At 45.9% G+C, this 14,248-nt stretch overlaps 2 protein-coding genes and 1 pseudogene across 2 annotated transcripts; all 3 read right to left on the reverse strand.

The window, feature by feature from the left end:
- Positions 1 to 2,933: 2,933 nt before the first annotated feature.
- Positions 2,934 to 5,244, reverse strand: LOC117188929 (annotated as a pseudogene).
- A 5,512-nt stretch (positions 5,245 to 10,756) lies between these two features.
- On the reverse strand, positions 10,757 to 11,809 carry LOC108164616. The gene has a single exon (XM_017300458.2). The coding sequence runs from the start codon at positions 11,807 to 11,809 to the stop codon at positions 10,757 to 10,759; it is 1,053 nt and encodes a 350-aa protein (XP_017155947.1).
- Positions 11,810 to 11,976: 167 nt separating this feature from the next.
- On the reverse strand, positions 11,977 to 13,771 carry LOC108164572 (probable cytochrome P450 311a1). Its single transcript, XM_017300394.2, has 4 exons — positions 13,471 to 13,771; positions 13,027 to 13,404; positions 12,626 to 12,975; positions 11,977 to 12,565 (listed from the first exon to the last, which is right to left on the reverse strand). The coding sequence occupies exons 1-4, from the start codon at positions 13,619 to 13,621 to the stop codon at positions 11,993 to 11,995; spliced, it is 1,452 nt and encodes a 483-aa protein (XP_017155883.2). The 5' UTR covers positions 13,622 to 13,771; the 3' UTR covers positions 11,977 to 11,992.
- Between the last annotated feature and the right edge of the window lie 477 nt (positions 13,772 to 14,248).

Consider the following 14,248-nt stretch of genomic DNA (forward strand, 5'->3'; position numbering starts at 1 on the left):
AGGACCTTCTTCCAACAACTTTAGCAATCTTTTACATTTCACAGAAGATGCCATTAACGGCTAAAATTGCATTGCAATTTTGTATAAATTATGTATAATTTGTCATCAATTTTGGTGAAATGCTTCCAGTAGAAGCTCATTGTTATTCTAAAATAAATAATTTTGCAGTAACAAACGAGGGGGAACGTTGTGAGCTGCTGCGGAGACCGCAACTCTACAGTTATACCCGATACTAAGTCAGTATGGCTCTCCTCCGGCAGACGCCGCTAATATTAAACGACACGACAAGGAGTGCGTGCGAGAGAGACAGAAAATCTGTCTGAGCGTGACGTCGGGGGCTGCGTAGCCAGTGCAAATTGATTTGTTCCTTTTGGCTATAAAAATGATCTGATCTGATCCAGATTCAGCAATCTGATAGATATGGTCATTATCTATGATTCTGCGTTTTTAGTTTTCTCGAATGTGCAATATTGTGGATGCAACAGATTTTCGTCCTTTGTGTGGGCGGAAGGGGGTGGGGCGAAATTCTGAGATATACGTTTTATAGTGAGATCTAACAGAAGTGCGGATACCAAATTTGGTTACTCTAGCCTTAATAGTCTCTGAGATTTGTGGGTGCCCCAGATTTTCGTCCTTTGCGGGGGCGGAAGGGGGTGTGGCGAAATTTGGACACGAAACGGTCAAGGTCCGATATCACAGGAGTGTGGATACCAAATTTGGTTGCTCTGGCTCTTATAGGTTCTGAGATCCTTGAACTCATATTTTGCAATTGACAAAACCGACCATGAAACCTGTGTGTTAGAGAGAGACAGAGCGAGAAAGAATGAAATTGTTTTCTTGATTCTGGCTATAATCATTATTCGATCTGGTTCAGATTTTGCACTGTAGAAGATATGGTCATCCTCACCGATTCTGCGTTTTTGGTTTTATCGTATCTTTAAAAATGTGGATGCCACAGATTTTCGTCCTTTGTGGGGGCGGAAGTGGGCGGGGCGAAGTTTTGAAATATTTTTGTAGCAGTGACATATCACAGAAGTCTGGATCCAAAACATCGTTGCTCTAGCTCTTATAGTCTTTGAGCATTAGGCGCTGAAGGGGACGGACGGACGGACGGACGGACGGACGGACGGACGGACGGACGGACGGACAGACGGACAGACAGACAGGCTCAATCGACTCGGCTATTGATGCTGATCAAGAATATATATACTTTATGGGGTCGGAAACGATTCCTTCTGGACGTTACACACATCCACTTTTACCACAAATCTAATATACCCCAATACTCATTTTGAGTATCGGGTATAAAAATCTCTCAAGAAGAGTTGGGAAAATAAACATATGTTATTTTTGCATGGCAAATTCAAAAACAGGAAACATTTGTATGTGCAATTCGTGGAAATTAAATAACTGCGGTAGCGGATTGCGTTTTTAAAAAGTTTTTATTTAACTTCTAAGTTTTACTGATATAGACTTAAGTTGAGGGTCACAAAGGAATCCGGAAAAAGGGTTTGCGCGATCTTAGTTTTTAGCTCGACTTTTCGGTTTCGCTTCTGGATCAAGACTGACTTGAACTTTTTGATCTTTGCATCGTCAATCCCTTTCGGGAATAGTTTTTTTATAAACATCCCGATTGATTTCGCCATCCCGAATACTGGATTTCGTCATCCAAAGATTGAGAACTGTAAAATGCTCAAAGTGCACAAGCTGTAGAAAGCCGGGTGTGGGCAAAGATTGTTTTTCCATTTGGGCGATTGTCAAAGATTGGGATTGTGGCGGGAGCCCAAGATTGAGATTGTATATCTTAAAAATCAATTAGGCGGAAGCCAAAGATTGAGCTTGTGGTGGGAGCAAAAGATTGGTTTTTATCAAGATATAAACAATCTCAATTAGGCGGAGGCCCAAGAGTGAAATTGTTTTCGTCTTAGAAAGCCAAAGATTGTTTACTCGAACTAATTGCTGCGAGAGCGCGCCCGTCTTTCGCTTCGACGATGCGCACACTCGCCCGCCAGCTATTCTAGTCTGGCGATCGTTTTATTAAGCACTTTCCATTACCTGTGTATCGGCAATTTGTGTGAAAGCTGAAGTTGCAACAATAATGTTCTTTTAAATTTTAGCGGGCAATTGACATTAACATAGTTCTAACAGACGTTTGACATGGAACATAGATTAACATCTGGCAGCCCTTATTTGTCATTCACAAGAATTGGCGTACATTAATAGAAACAGGTGGTCACAAGGAGATAAGTATTGAAAAATTGCAACATTAATGACATATTAATACTAATTTAATTATATTTATTTTCAATTTCAGGTACTGGAGCTGTGATGGATCATCGTCGTCGTCTGGAGCAGAGTGGATGGCACAATGCGCGACCGTTCAGCGCTGGATGTGCACGTGTGTGTGATGCAGCAGTACACGCATCTGCGGCATCGGAATTGGCTGAGGCTTGAACTTGGAGTTGACGTGCACGGTGATGGTAAATAGCGAGCGACTCTGGTCCGGCGCCCACGTTGCTTCTGCCTGGAGATCTGGAGATTGGCACTGGTCCGGCCAACCGAGATGCGTCGACCAAAGGAATTGGCTGAGGACGAACGTGATTTGGCTGCATCCGAGTGGCTGCTGGTCCTGCCACCCAGGATGCACTGTCGATGTAGATGGAGATGGCGCGCTGGCCAGAGTCGTCTGAATTGGCTGGCCTCGTCGTTGGATAGCTGCTGCTGTTTTGTGATGATGGCGTGACGTCACGGCCATCGGTTGACGGCAGCGTAATCGGAGGGGCCTCCAGATTGGGCCCAACTTGCAACAAAATGTTGCGGTTGGTGGCGAGGCAGCTTCTGGAGAGGTTGATCTGTGTGTGTAGTGGCAGGTAAGTGTGATTAGTGAGAGTATTGGCTATTTTGGGTTGATGCGTGAATTGATGTTTTTCTTCTTTTAGCGGCAGCCTGTGGACTGGATGTTGTTGGCGACGGCGATAGGGCCTTCAAATTTCGCCCATTTGGCAGGAATTGGATGGCGAAATTGACGTGGCAGCTGCTGGAGAGGCAGCTCTGTCGGAGGCGTGGCAGGTACGTATGTTTTTTGTGTGTTTGGACCATTTTGTGTTGATGTGTGTATTGACGTCATTTTTGGTTTGTTTACAGTGGCTGCTCTGGACATGTGCGGTGGATTGTCAGGAGCGTCGTCAATAAATCCTAAAATGTCGTCCAATTGGCATCAAATGTGTGGTGTTGATGACGGGGCAGCTGCTGGAGGGGCTGATCTGTCGGAGGCGTGGCAGGTACTTGTGATTATTGTGAGTTTTGTCCATATTTTGTTGGTATGCGAATTGACGTAATTTTTGTTCATTTCAGTGGCTGCTCTGGACCTGTGCGGTGAATTGTCAAAGGAGTCGTCAATATATTCTAAGAATGTCGTCAAATTAGCACCAAATGTTTGGTCTATTTGTCGTGGCAACTGCTGGTGGGGCAGCTCTGTCGATGGCGTGTCAGGTGAGTACGTATTGGTCATTTTTCGTGGTTATGTGAGTTAATGTTTTCCATCTGTTTTTTTAGTGGCTGCCTCAGGACCGACTTTTGGGCTCATCAATAGACGTTGTCAGAGTAGAAGCTACCGTAGACGTCCATGATCTCCTCCGCTATCTCGTCGTCAAATGAATCGTGGTCCGTCCACAGGTCGTCGCCATCGTCGCTGAGTGCTTCGCAGTCCATATCAGAGTCCTCCGATACGGCTGCGGCGTCAGGTTGTGTATTGGCGGCGGGTCTTGGTGGTGTTGGTGCTGTGGCTGTGATTCTTTTGCTGGCGCGGCACCTGTGGCACCTTTGCGGGTGTGCTCAGGAGAGCCTCGATGTCGGTGACGGGCACTATGGTGTCCATACTGAAGCTGCCCAGGATGTCGGTGACGGTGAGTACGGATGCAGCGGCGTCAACTGGTGCTGGGGGAGCAGTTTGGCGCTCTCCGCGGGCCGTTGAAGACATGCTTTTGGCCAGTTCCTCCGGCTGTAGCTTCTGGCCTGTAGCGGACTGGCCGGTCTTCGTGGCGTCGGCATCAGCATTGTCAGTCTTTTGTGTTTGTTGCGCCATGCGATTGATCTTCGAAAGCAGTCCTTTGTTGAGGGGCAACAGGCGGTCGCTGTGCGGCTTGGAGGTGGACGAGTAGCTGCGCGGTCGCATCCGCTGGTATTCCTCCATGTGGGTGTAGCGCGGCATGCTAGAAGAGTGTTGCTTATTGCTGCAACCAATGCTGGAGCCCGCGCCCGGCTCCTGTTCATTGTAGCGGTCGCGATTGGAGCGCTTGCGCTTTCCGCAGAAAAAGAAATTCGACCGATTGCCGGCGTCCGCCTTTATTAGGCGCTTGCGAACCGTCCCCGTCGAGGCCAATGCCAAGCCGCTGCATGCGCCGCCCAACATTCCCGGCTGCAGGGGTAACTCCGTGAAGCTGTGCGGAGAGGCGGCTGGGTGCGTGTCCTTGCTGAACTCAAACTCCATGGACATGCGCTTTATTTTTCGTTTGCGTCGCGAATTGGGTTTGTAGAAACTATGGAGGGAGGGAGGGAGGGAGGAAGGGTATTCGATTAGCTTACTATTTTTAGTAGCTCCCCTTCGTCGAAGGCTTACCGGGCTGGACTGAAGTTCGTCTCGTTGAGCGAGTCCGACTCGAGCGCCCCCACGCCCATGCGTACGGCGGCCGCGGCGTTCAGGGTCTTGCATGGCAGTGGGAGGCGTAGCGGGAGCATAGCCCCTGCCTTGTCATCCGAGTCGCTGGCCGCCAGCTTAAGGTCCAGTCCGTCTGCGTTAGCAGATGTTGTGCATGCCCGTGACCGTGTCCGTGGCTATGTCCATGCCCATGTCCATGTCCGTGGGCATTCGGTGTGTCCGTGGGGCTGCTCGACGAGTCCTCTGTGGGTTGAGGGGCACAAGCTGCGGAGCAGAGATAGGTGTGGCTTCAACTGGAGCACCATGCGTGTGCACTACTTACGCAAATTACCCGTTGATCGGGTTCTGCGACGTGAACCCCACCTACCAACGCCGCACGCCCTGTCCATGAGCGCGGTCTCCTCCAGGGCCAGCGTCAAGTCGTGCGAGAATTGATCCATTTGCGCCGTCTGCAGTTGAGCCTGCACGCCTTGGTTTCCCGTATTCAATTGTGTTTCATTTATATATTATTGCACGTGCGCGGATACAATAAAAATGCAAACCTTTGGCCCAGCAGCTCTCTAAATGCAACATGCATGTTAATTAACAGTCGCTGTTAACTATGCGATAGCCGAATTAAATTTACTTATGCCATCCCTGGCGAACACTAAATGGGATAGTCGCTATCGATATTACTATTTCTTGCGATCGATATCTGATTGTTATCGGATTTCAGATTGGGTGTTTGCTTTGCCGAAATATTATTCTGTTTTAATACATATTTAATAGATCTATGCTTAATTTATCTTGCCAAAATAGTTTCTGGTGCAATAACAGCACATATTGTGCAAATTTTAATTTTATTTCTTTCAATTCTTATTTTATTTTATTCGGTTTGAGATAGGCGTGGCGACGGCCGACGCGGTTAATATCTCCCCCCGAACTCCTCTACTCTTACAAGTAAGTTCCCAGCACTCCCGACGCTCACTGCTCGTTCTGCAGCATTGTTGCGTACCCAAAACTCAGGTGTCGCTGGGCAACATCCCCTGTATAACGGCTGATCTTGTTTTTATATATTTTTTCGATCGATTGTGTTAACTCCTCCTTCACTTAAGTGGAAGACGTCCTCGGATTCCTTTAAGCCGTCAATTAGCACTTGGAGGCCACGTTGGCGTCTGTTTCTCGGAGCCAATCCAGATATTATCGGTCTTCTTACGAGTCCTGATTCCAGTTGGTCGATGTGTCGTAAGTTTCCATACTTAACCTTTATAAGTACGGCAAGCTCGGTACGTCTTCATGGTTTGTTATGTCGAGGAATGTGGATACTGTTGATCCTGGAGACTTCCTCGCGTAGTTCTGTTTATCGATTGTCTCCACTATGTCGTTTATGATGATTATGCCATCATCGATGCGTGTTACAGGTTCGAGATGGCTGGGCCGCGTTGGACAGTGCGCGATGACACCGGAGTGTAGTTGCTGCGCACAAGTTGTGTAGGGAAGTTTTTTACAGAATGTTGTTGTAAGAGTGGTAGCGCGGTTTCCGATAGCTGTAACATGGTTACCACCGTCGGCAATTTTTCGTCTTCGGCGAAGTTAATTGTGATGCCGTTGTGCTCAACAGGGTGATTACAGATTAATCTTACAGAATATTTTTTTTTTTTTTTTTTTTTTTTTTTTTTTTTGCAAACTAGGTAAGGCTTAGGAAAGAATTCATTATTAAATAAAACTTTGATTTTAGCTTCCTCTATTAAATCAGTAATAGTTAAATTCGTAGAGTGTTCATTAATTATTCTTCTCAAATCGTGAGAGTCTAATACGGAAGGGTTAACAATTCCTATATTTGCAAGTGTAACTGATAACATTAATGCTTTTAATTCTGAAATAATTATTCTGTTTCTTGAAAGTAATGTCTCATTTGCGATTGTAGAAATTGGTTTCTTAACTCTTCTGTATCCTCTATTATTGTTGTATATTGAATAGTGAAGAGGAATATGAACTCATTATGAACTGATGTCTATCTTAAATTGTCCTTGTGGACCACCCTTCCTTTTATTAGGACCGTTGTCCCCAAGTCTGCCTCGATTTTATTTTCGGTGTACAAAGGTGTCAGTTTGTTTCCTAATCGTTTGTTTGCTTTTACAAGGACTGTGTCACCTACTTGAAAATGTCTATCATGTCTTACTTCATTCAGTTTTTTCATTTGGAGTTGTTGTGCTTTATGAACTCTATTCCTGATTTCCACCTCAAGTTCAGGGGAGGACGAGTGAATTACATCGACCGGACGTTTCTTCGTTACGGAGTGAACTGTGTTATTGTATTCAATAGTTGCTTGAAGTATCGTTTCCACAGTATTTGTAAGCTTCCTTTGGGCTGTTAAACATCTCGCAATGTCATTAAGGGTGCTATGGAATCTTTCGACTTGTCCATTGGAAGTACTATGAAGGGGTGGAGCATTTATAATTTGAATGTTATATTGGTTACTTAATAATGATTTTATTGTCTCGGACTTTATGGAAGGTTCGTTATCGCAATAGATCGTCTTGGTGTTCCGGTAAAACTTGATAAGTTGTAAAATTGCTGATTGTATGTCAACTATTGTTCTTGAAGCGATGGGTTGGACAACTGCAAATTTTGAAAGCTTGTCTATGCATGTGAGGAAATATTTTTTATCGGTTGAATATACGTCGATATGTAGCATTTCGCCCACATACGAGGGTATGGGTGTTTCCCCAAGTATTTGTTTTTGTGGGTGTCGGTTGTACTTGGCCGTTTGACAAATTTTGCAATTTGCAACAACCTCGACTGCTAATTTGGTCATTTTCGGGAAAAAATAGTCTTGTAAAATTTGTTTTACATTCTCCTGTGCCGCCCTATGGGCTCTATTGTGTTCTGTAATAACTATTTCTTTTTGTTCGTTCTTGTCCAAAATGTCATTTACTATATGTTTTGTGTATCGGAATATTGTTGTTGGAAATGTTTCTATTAATTTATGTTGAATGAATGCTAATATGGGTAATTCGCAGTGGATTGCATTTACGACATCTTTTTGACAGCGTCACTTATTTTTTTAATTAACGAGTCCCTACTTGAGAAATATATTGTATGTCGGATCTTTTCACCGAACAAAATGGTTGTGCGATTTGAAGCTACTTCATGTTCCTCTATTATAATTTGGTTTCGAAAACAGTTGATTGGTTTGTCTGTTGATTCTATAGTGTATGTAAGTGATATTTCGCTGTGTATTGTGGCCCTGTCTGACTGTGCATCATCTTCTAAGGTATGGATGTTGTGTCGTGATAGTGCGTCAGCGACGAAGTTTTCTTTTCCTGGCTTGTAGAAGATATTTGCATTGTACTCGTCTATGAGAGCTTTCCAACGTCTTATTTTTGCGTTTGGGTTGCGATCAGAAACTGCAAACGTTAGAGGCTGATGGTCTGTAAAAATATTTAAATTTTTTACTCCGTATAGATAGTTTCTGAGGTTTTTCAAAGCCCAAACTATAGCGAGCAGCTCTCTTTCGTTTGTTGCAAAGTTAAGTTCCCTATCATTTAGTGTCCTTGATATCATGGTAATAATATCCCGTCTTGTGATAAGACGGCTCCCAGACCGAAGGACGAAGCATCTTTTGGGATATAGTCTCAGGGACCTGTATTTCCTCGACATTTGTGAAATTTATGTTTGCACATTTTAAAAATTGGATTGTTTCGGAACCGAAGTTTGTTATTAATTTCTTATTCTTTAAGTCCAGTAGAACGTCACTCTGTTTTAATAGGTCAAGTCCAATTATACCGTCAAATGTCGTGAGGTTTGGTAGTAAAAAAAATGTTGAGTTGGTATTGAAATGGTGCATTATACATTTTTTGTCTATGCCACTATAGCCATGGATTGACTTCACTCGGAAGGGTTTATTTACTAGGGTAATATGTTTTAGTTCTTTTAATGGTTTTATGTAGTTTTTTGAAGCTCCTGTATCTATGAGTAATTTGATTGTTCTCCCTGCTACTGTCCTTTCTATGAACGGAAGCAAGGAGTTATGTCTAAAAAATTAATCTGGTCATAATCTGAAAGGTCGTTTTCTATGCCATCAACTTCGGCGTTTGCTATAGTTTGGTAATCCTGTTCTTCCTGATCGAGTAGGGTATCTTCTGCTTCTACGTGGTTAATTCTTTGTTGTTTCGGTCCCGTAAAACGTGCGCTACTATTGTTCGGTCGCTTGTTTGTTTGTCCCTGGTTGTTGTAGTCCGATTGGTTGTTTTGTTGCTGACTTTGCCACTGGTTTTGTCTCTGAGGCGCGCTATTTTGTTGATACTGAGTAGTCTGCCTAAAACGTGAGGATGTGTCCACGTCCATTGGTTGGACCTGTTCTGATTTTGGTAAAAATTCTTGTTTCCTATACTGTGGGAGTTTCCCTAGTTGTCTTTGCCTTGTGTCCGTCATTAAATTCTCTCTGCCATGCTGTCTTTGTTCAGTTCTCTGAGCTTTTTCTTCTATGCTACGGGCGTAGTTTGAAGCGAACATATATCGATCATGATTAGCCTCAACTTCTTGAGCCAATGCCAAAGCAGAGGGTAGATCTTTTGGTCTTGCCGAGAATAGAACATCACTTAAAGTCTTCTTGGTTCCTGAGATGAACACTCGTAGAGCGTCCGCTCTGTATTTCTCATTCAATGAAGAAGCTACAGTGGTTTCGTTAGTCATAATTGTTTTGTTTATAAGGAGGGTCAGTTTCTTTTCTACTTCGTCATAGTACTGTAATAATGTCAAATTTCCCTGCCGGAGCGTTGACATCTCTTGTTCAATTAAGTATATTGGTCGTTTGTCTGCGTACGTAAAGTCTAGTCGATCTATAATGGCTTTAAAATTAAGGGGAGTGTCGAAAGAAGAGAGTACCATATCAGCTGAGTTCTTAACTTTGTTTCTCAGTATTCCTAAAGCTTGATAATGTTTTGAGCTACCGTCAAATTTCTCATAAACTTTGTATGCGGTATGCGCAGCCTTCCTCCATGAGACATAGGTTTCATTCTTTCCCTCAAAGTCGGGCAGGGATTTCATCATATCAAGAGTCTCATTACAGACAACGTCTGTTCTTATCTCTGCATCCTTGTACGCCACCACTTGAGGAGCGTTAATTTGTACACTATTTAAGCTCTCCTGAATACCCTGTAGTTTTGAAGTGAAGCTCTGTTCCTGTACGGCTAGTGCGCTTGAAACCGCGGCCTCTATCATGAGTCTGAGCTGCTCGTTTGATATATTCATTTCTAAATTTATGTTCTCTATTACGTCTTCCTGATAATTTGTTCCTTTTAGTTTCTGAAATTCTTTTACCAAATCTTGTACTTCCTTATCACTCATAACCTAAACAAAAAATGCACCTGTTTTTATTTATTTCACTATCAATCAACTTGCAAGACTAAATTGTGTTTTATGTGGGGTTTTGAGTTTTTTTTTTTTTTTAATGAACACTACTCACATGCTCTTTGTCATAAACTATGTTAGTATAACTGCTTCTTGATGTCTTCTTGTTGGTAGGTGTATGGTGTACGGTTTATGGTGTATGGTGTACAATTTATGGTGTATGGTAGTATGGTGTCTTCTTTGTCTTCCAGATGCTGCTGGATTTGTTTTTTTTTTTATGTTCAATTGCGTGTATTGGTTTTTTATTTTTGCCGCTGGTTCAGGTTTTGCCGTGGGTTCGAATTAGTTGGGCGCCAATTTTAATTTTATTTCTTTCAATTCTTATTTTATTTTATTCGGTTTGAGATAGGCGTGGCGACGGCCGACGCGGTTAATTTCTCCCCCCGAACTCCTCTACTCTTACAAGTAAGTTCCCAGCACTCCCGACGCTCACTGCTCGTTCTGCAACATTGTTGCGTACCCAAAACTCCGGTGTCGCTGGGCAACATCCCCTGTATAACGGCTGATCTTGTTTTTATATATTTTTTCGATCGATTGTGTTAACTTGCACACGGGCGCGCCTTGCAGGCACCTAGAGATGAGTGAGTGGACCAAACTGGAAAATCGCCTGATATGCAGATTAAAAACAAATTTGTATTTTTTGTCTAATTGCAAATGTGTTCAAGTATTTATTTAATGCGTTATAATTTTTTCAGACTTCTTTTACTAGAAGAACCTATGATATGAATCAGAGCTGTCCCTCTGCTGGGAGAGAACGCTGAGATCTTTGTCCACTATGTCTAGCTTTTGCTCCAGTTGCCGCTTCAGGTTGCGCACACGAAGCGTAAACGTAGAGAGGGGCAAGCGATTCCACTCGGCGATTAGCAGGCTTCGACGGATCCGGGCTTTTTCGATCAAGGCTGTCCGCTGGGCCTCTGAAAGATGAATTCGATGTTCCTGCTCCGGCTGCGACTGCTGCTTTTCTTCTGTCTCTAATTTCTTATCCGACTCGTGCTCTGCTTCTGAAGGAAGACCAGCGGCAGAAGGCGGCCCACTGATTTTGGAGACCTGGGAGCGTGCGCTGAGGGGATCCTCCTGATAGACGTCTGTGATTTCCGGTATGGCCACCTGGCGTACCTGCGGCGCACTCGTCCGAGACGAGCGACTTGAGCTAATGGATGAACTGTCCCCACCATTGTCGCGGGGAGTCCGGCACATCTGATTTATTGTCCAGCTGTCATCCATCTGGTCCAGTTCGGAGCCGGGCACAGTGACGGCAACGCCGCCTAACAGCCGGTGCAGTGTGTACAGATTACCGGACTGGTAGGCATCGCGTTGCTCGGCCACTCTGCCCAGTTCGAAGTTGGATGTGGTGCGTCGCAGACTCCCACCGGCGATGTGTTTCAGGCCCAGAGGTGGGCTGCACTCGTCGCCCTCACTCTGCGTGGCTCTCGACTGCCCGTGCTCGGAACACTTGAGCAGCGCCGCGCTGAGAAACATCTCGTCGCATATGTCGTCTGTCTGGATCTGTTTCTCCGAAGAGGCGTTGGAGGAGGCTGTGGATCTGCGAGGACGCGCCGTCCGCTTGGACCGCTGGAGCACTGGACCTGCGGGACTCGAGCGCCTGGCCAGCGAAGCAGCTGTGGGCATCTCGTAGTTGTGGTACTTCAAAGGTTGTCTGACAGACGACTGATCCACGCGGACGGCCAGTGGGTAGCGCACCATCAGTCGGTTCTCGAGAAGGAAGTTTCGCTCGGTCCGGCACTGCTTCAGAAGCATGTTGCGAGGTCTAGAGGATGCGGCGAATGGTACAAACGCGTGTGAAAACTAAACAAGCAAAAAAAAAACGAAAAATAGCAACGTATGGATATGTGTATTGCCTACAAAACTGAACCTTCAACTGGAATATGCTACAAAATCAAACACGACAGCCGTTCGTCCAAGGCTGACTCCGTTGGCTGTTTAGCGTTTTGTAAATGCCAATTGGATGCCCTCACGGGTCTTGAGCACCATCTGGGCCTGCAGCGTCAGCTCAGGTTGTCCCGGACGTAACTCCAACTGGAAGGCTCTCGCTATTCGAGCCGTGAGCAGTTTCATCAGAAGAAGCGCGTAACGACGCCCGATGCAGACGTGGGGACCGCCCGAGAATGGGATGTAGCTGAAGGGCACCTCCGTCTGCAGCTCCGTCTCCTGCATCCAGCGCTCCGGCTTGAAGACGTATGGATCGGGAAAGTAGCTAGCATCGTGGGCCAGGCCGTACATGTTGATCCAGAGAGTAACCCCAGCGCAGTACGTACGCCCCCCGATGACGGTGGAGCGTGTGGTCTGGCGTCCGGTAGTGGGCACGATCGTGTACAGACGCAGCACCTCCTTGAGCAGGGAATCCAGATATGGAAGCTCATTGAGAGTATCCAGATCGGTTGACAAACCTGGCGGCAGCTGCCGCAACTCCTCCTGCAATCTGTCCTGTGCCTCTGGATTCATGGCCAGCGCATACAGGACAAAGGACATGGCCGCCGTGGTTGTGTCCACCCCCTGCAATTGGGACAGGATTATCAGATGGAAGCCCGTGAAGATGGAGCTGCCTTAACCTACCGCAAATACAAAAGTGTTGATCTCGTCGCGTATCTCTTTTCGACTCAAGGGCTCACCGTCGACCTTGGCCAAAAGGAGCGTGTCCAGCAGGTTGAGCGTCTTGCGGGGCTCATTCCCTTGTTGCTGGAGCTGTGCGGAGCGCCGATCAATCAACGAATCCATCAGCGTGTGGATAACCTGAAGCTGCTCGCTCAGCTCTCGCCACAGCCGGGTTTGCTTAAAGACCCAGTCGGAGGCCAGCAGGGGATTAATCATGCGCTTGAACAGCAGTTGGCTGCTGCGGTGGAAGGCTTTGATGATGGGAGAGTGCGCCACAGACTGCGTCTCCAGCTGCTCGCCCATGGAGGTGTCTAAGGAAGTATGACTCGGGATGCTTTCACAACGGGGCAGAAAATACTTACCCACGATAGCGTCCAGCAGACAGGCAAAAAGTGGATCTGTGACCTCGAGGAAGGAGCCGCGGGTCTCCTCGAGCCGCTGGATCAAACGATCCGCATGCTTGGCCACACTGGGGGCAAAGCTTCGAAGAAGGATCGGCCGAAAGGCGGGCGTGAGGAGCCGACGCTGTTGCGTCCAGTGGGAGCCATGGCTTATTAGAAGACCGTTACCGATGAGCGGCTCCAGCTGGAGGAAGGTCTTGGCCTTGCGCAGGGTGGGATCGTGTAGCGCCTCGCGCGTCTCCTCTGCTGTGTGCAGGAACACCCACAGCTGCGGCCCCAGCCACAAACGGTAGGTTGCGCCAAAGCGGTCGCGTAGCTCTGTAAATACCAGAAAGATGACTGCAGACCCACAGCTGACGATGAGACCTTTTTCCGTGTCTAAGCTCGGTTGCTATTTGTACTCACACTCGGGCCGCAACTTGCCCACCATTTGGGCGTTGCCCAGCAGCGGAAAAGCCCAAGGTCCGGGCAGGCTGCTGCCCAGGCGCAGCAACGCCCACTTCTGAAGGAGCAGTAGCAGTCCCAGGCCCGCCAACAGCAGCACCCAACAAGGCATATTGGTTAGTTGATACAATCAACTTGTAAGACGAAGCGATGTGTAATCTCAGACCGCCTCGAGCTGACTGCCGACTATACCGGAATAGAATCGAGGGGAACCTCGATCAACAATCAATTACCGATAATCGTCTGCCAGCATTCAATTGGCAATCTAGGTAACATAGGCCCCATATGTATGTAATTTATACTACGTATGTCTCGGCGCTGCTTTACCTCCCAACAGAAAAATAGCAGAAAGAGATAATATTACCAGACATGTACATATGTACATACATATATGCATGTATGTGTGTAGTATTGCATTTAGCTTTATTCGGATTAATAAGTTCATATGTATGTGTCTATCTTATATTGGTTTTTGTCTGGCTTTTTCAATAAAAACATTCCAATATCTAATCGGGCTAGCGACTACGGCAAAAAATGCACTTCTGCACCCAGTTGCTTAGTTAATCTTTCTGCTAATCAGCTCTCAAATTCTCAATTAGCCTTTAACACCTAGTTCTCAGACTACTCTACCTTTGTTTTGTTCGATTTTCTGAATATGTATTTTAACCCTGTTCTGCCAATCGTGTGCACCATCACCAATAGTAACAACCAGATCGAAACCAAATGCAGGCGTTTGACC

This window comes from Drosophila miranda, chromosome XL (assembly GCF_003369915.1).
Source record: "Drosophila miranda strain MSH22 chromosome XL, D.miranda_PacBio2.1, whole genome shotgun sequence".
Lineage (NCBI taxonomy): Eukaryota > Metazoa > Arthropoda > Insecta > Diptera > Drosophilidae > Drosophila > Drosophila miranda.

Excerpts from the sequence above, each read along its gene's own strand:
- LOC108164616 (XM_017300458.2), bottom strand. The coding sequence starts at position 11,809 with ATGCTTCTGAAGCAGTGCCGGACCGAGCGAAACTTCCTTCTCGAGAAC.
- LOC108164572 (XM_017300394.2), bottom strand. The coding sequence starts at position 13,621 with ATGCCTTGTTGGGTGCTGCTGTTGGCGGGCCTGGGACTGCTACTGCTC. Across the intron at positions 13,405-13,470 it reads GGGCAAGTTGCGGCCCGAGT|TCATCTTTCTGGTATTTACA; the intron begins GTGAGTACAAAT and ends GTGGGTCTGCAG. Across the intron at positions 12,976-13,026 it reads TCTGCTGGACGCTATCGTGG|ACACCTCCATGGGCGAGCAG; the intron begins GTAAGTATTTTC and ends ATACTTCCTTAG.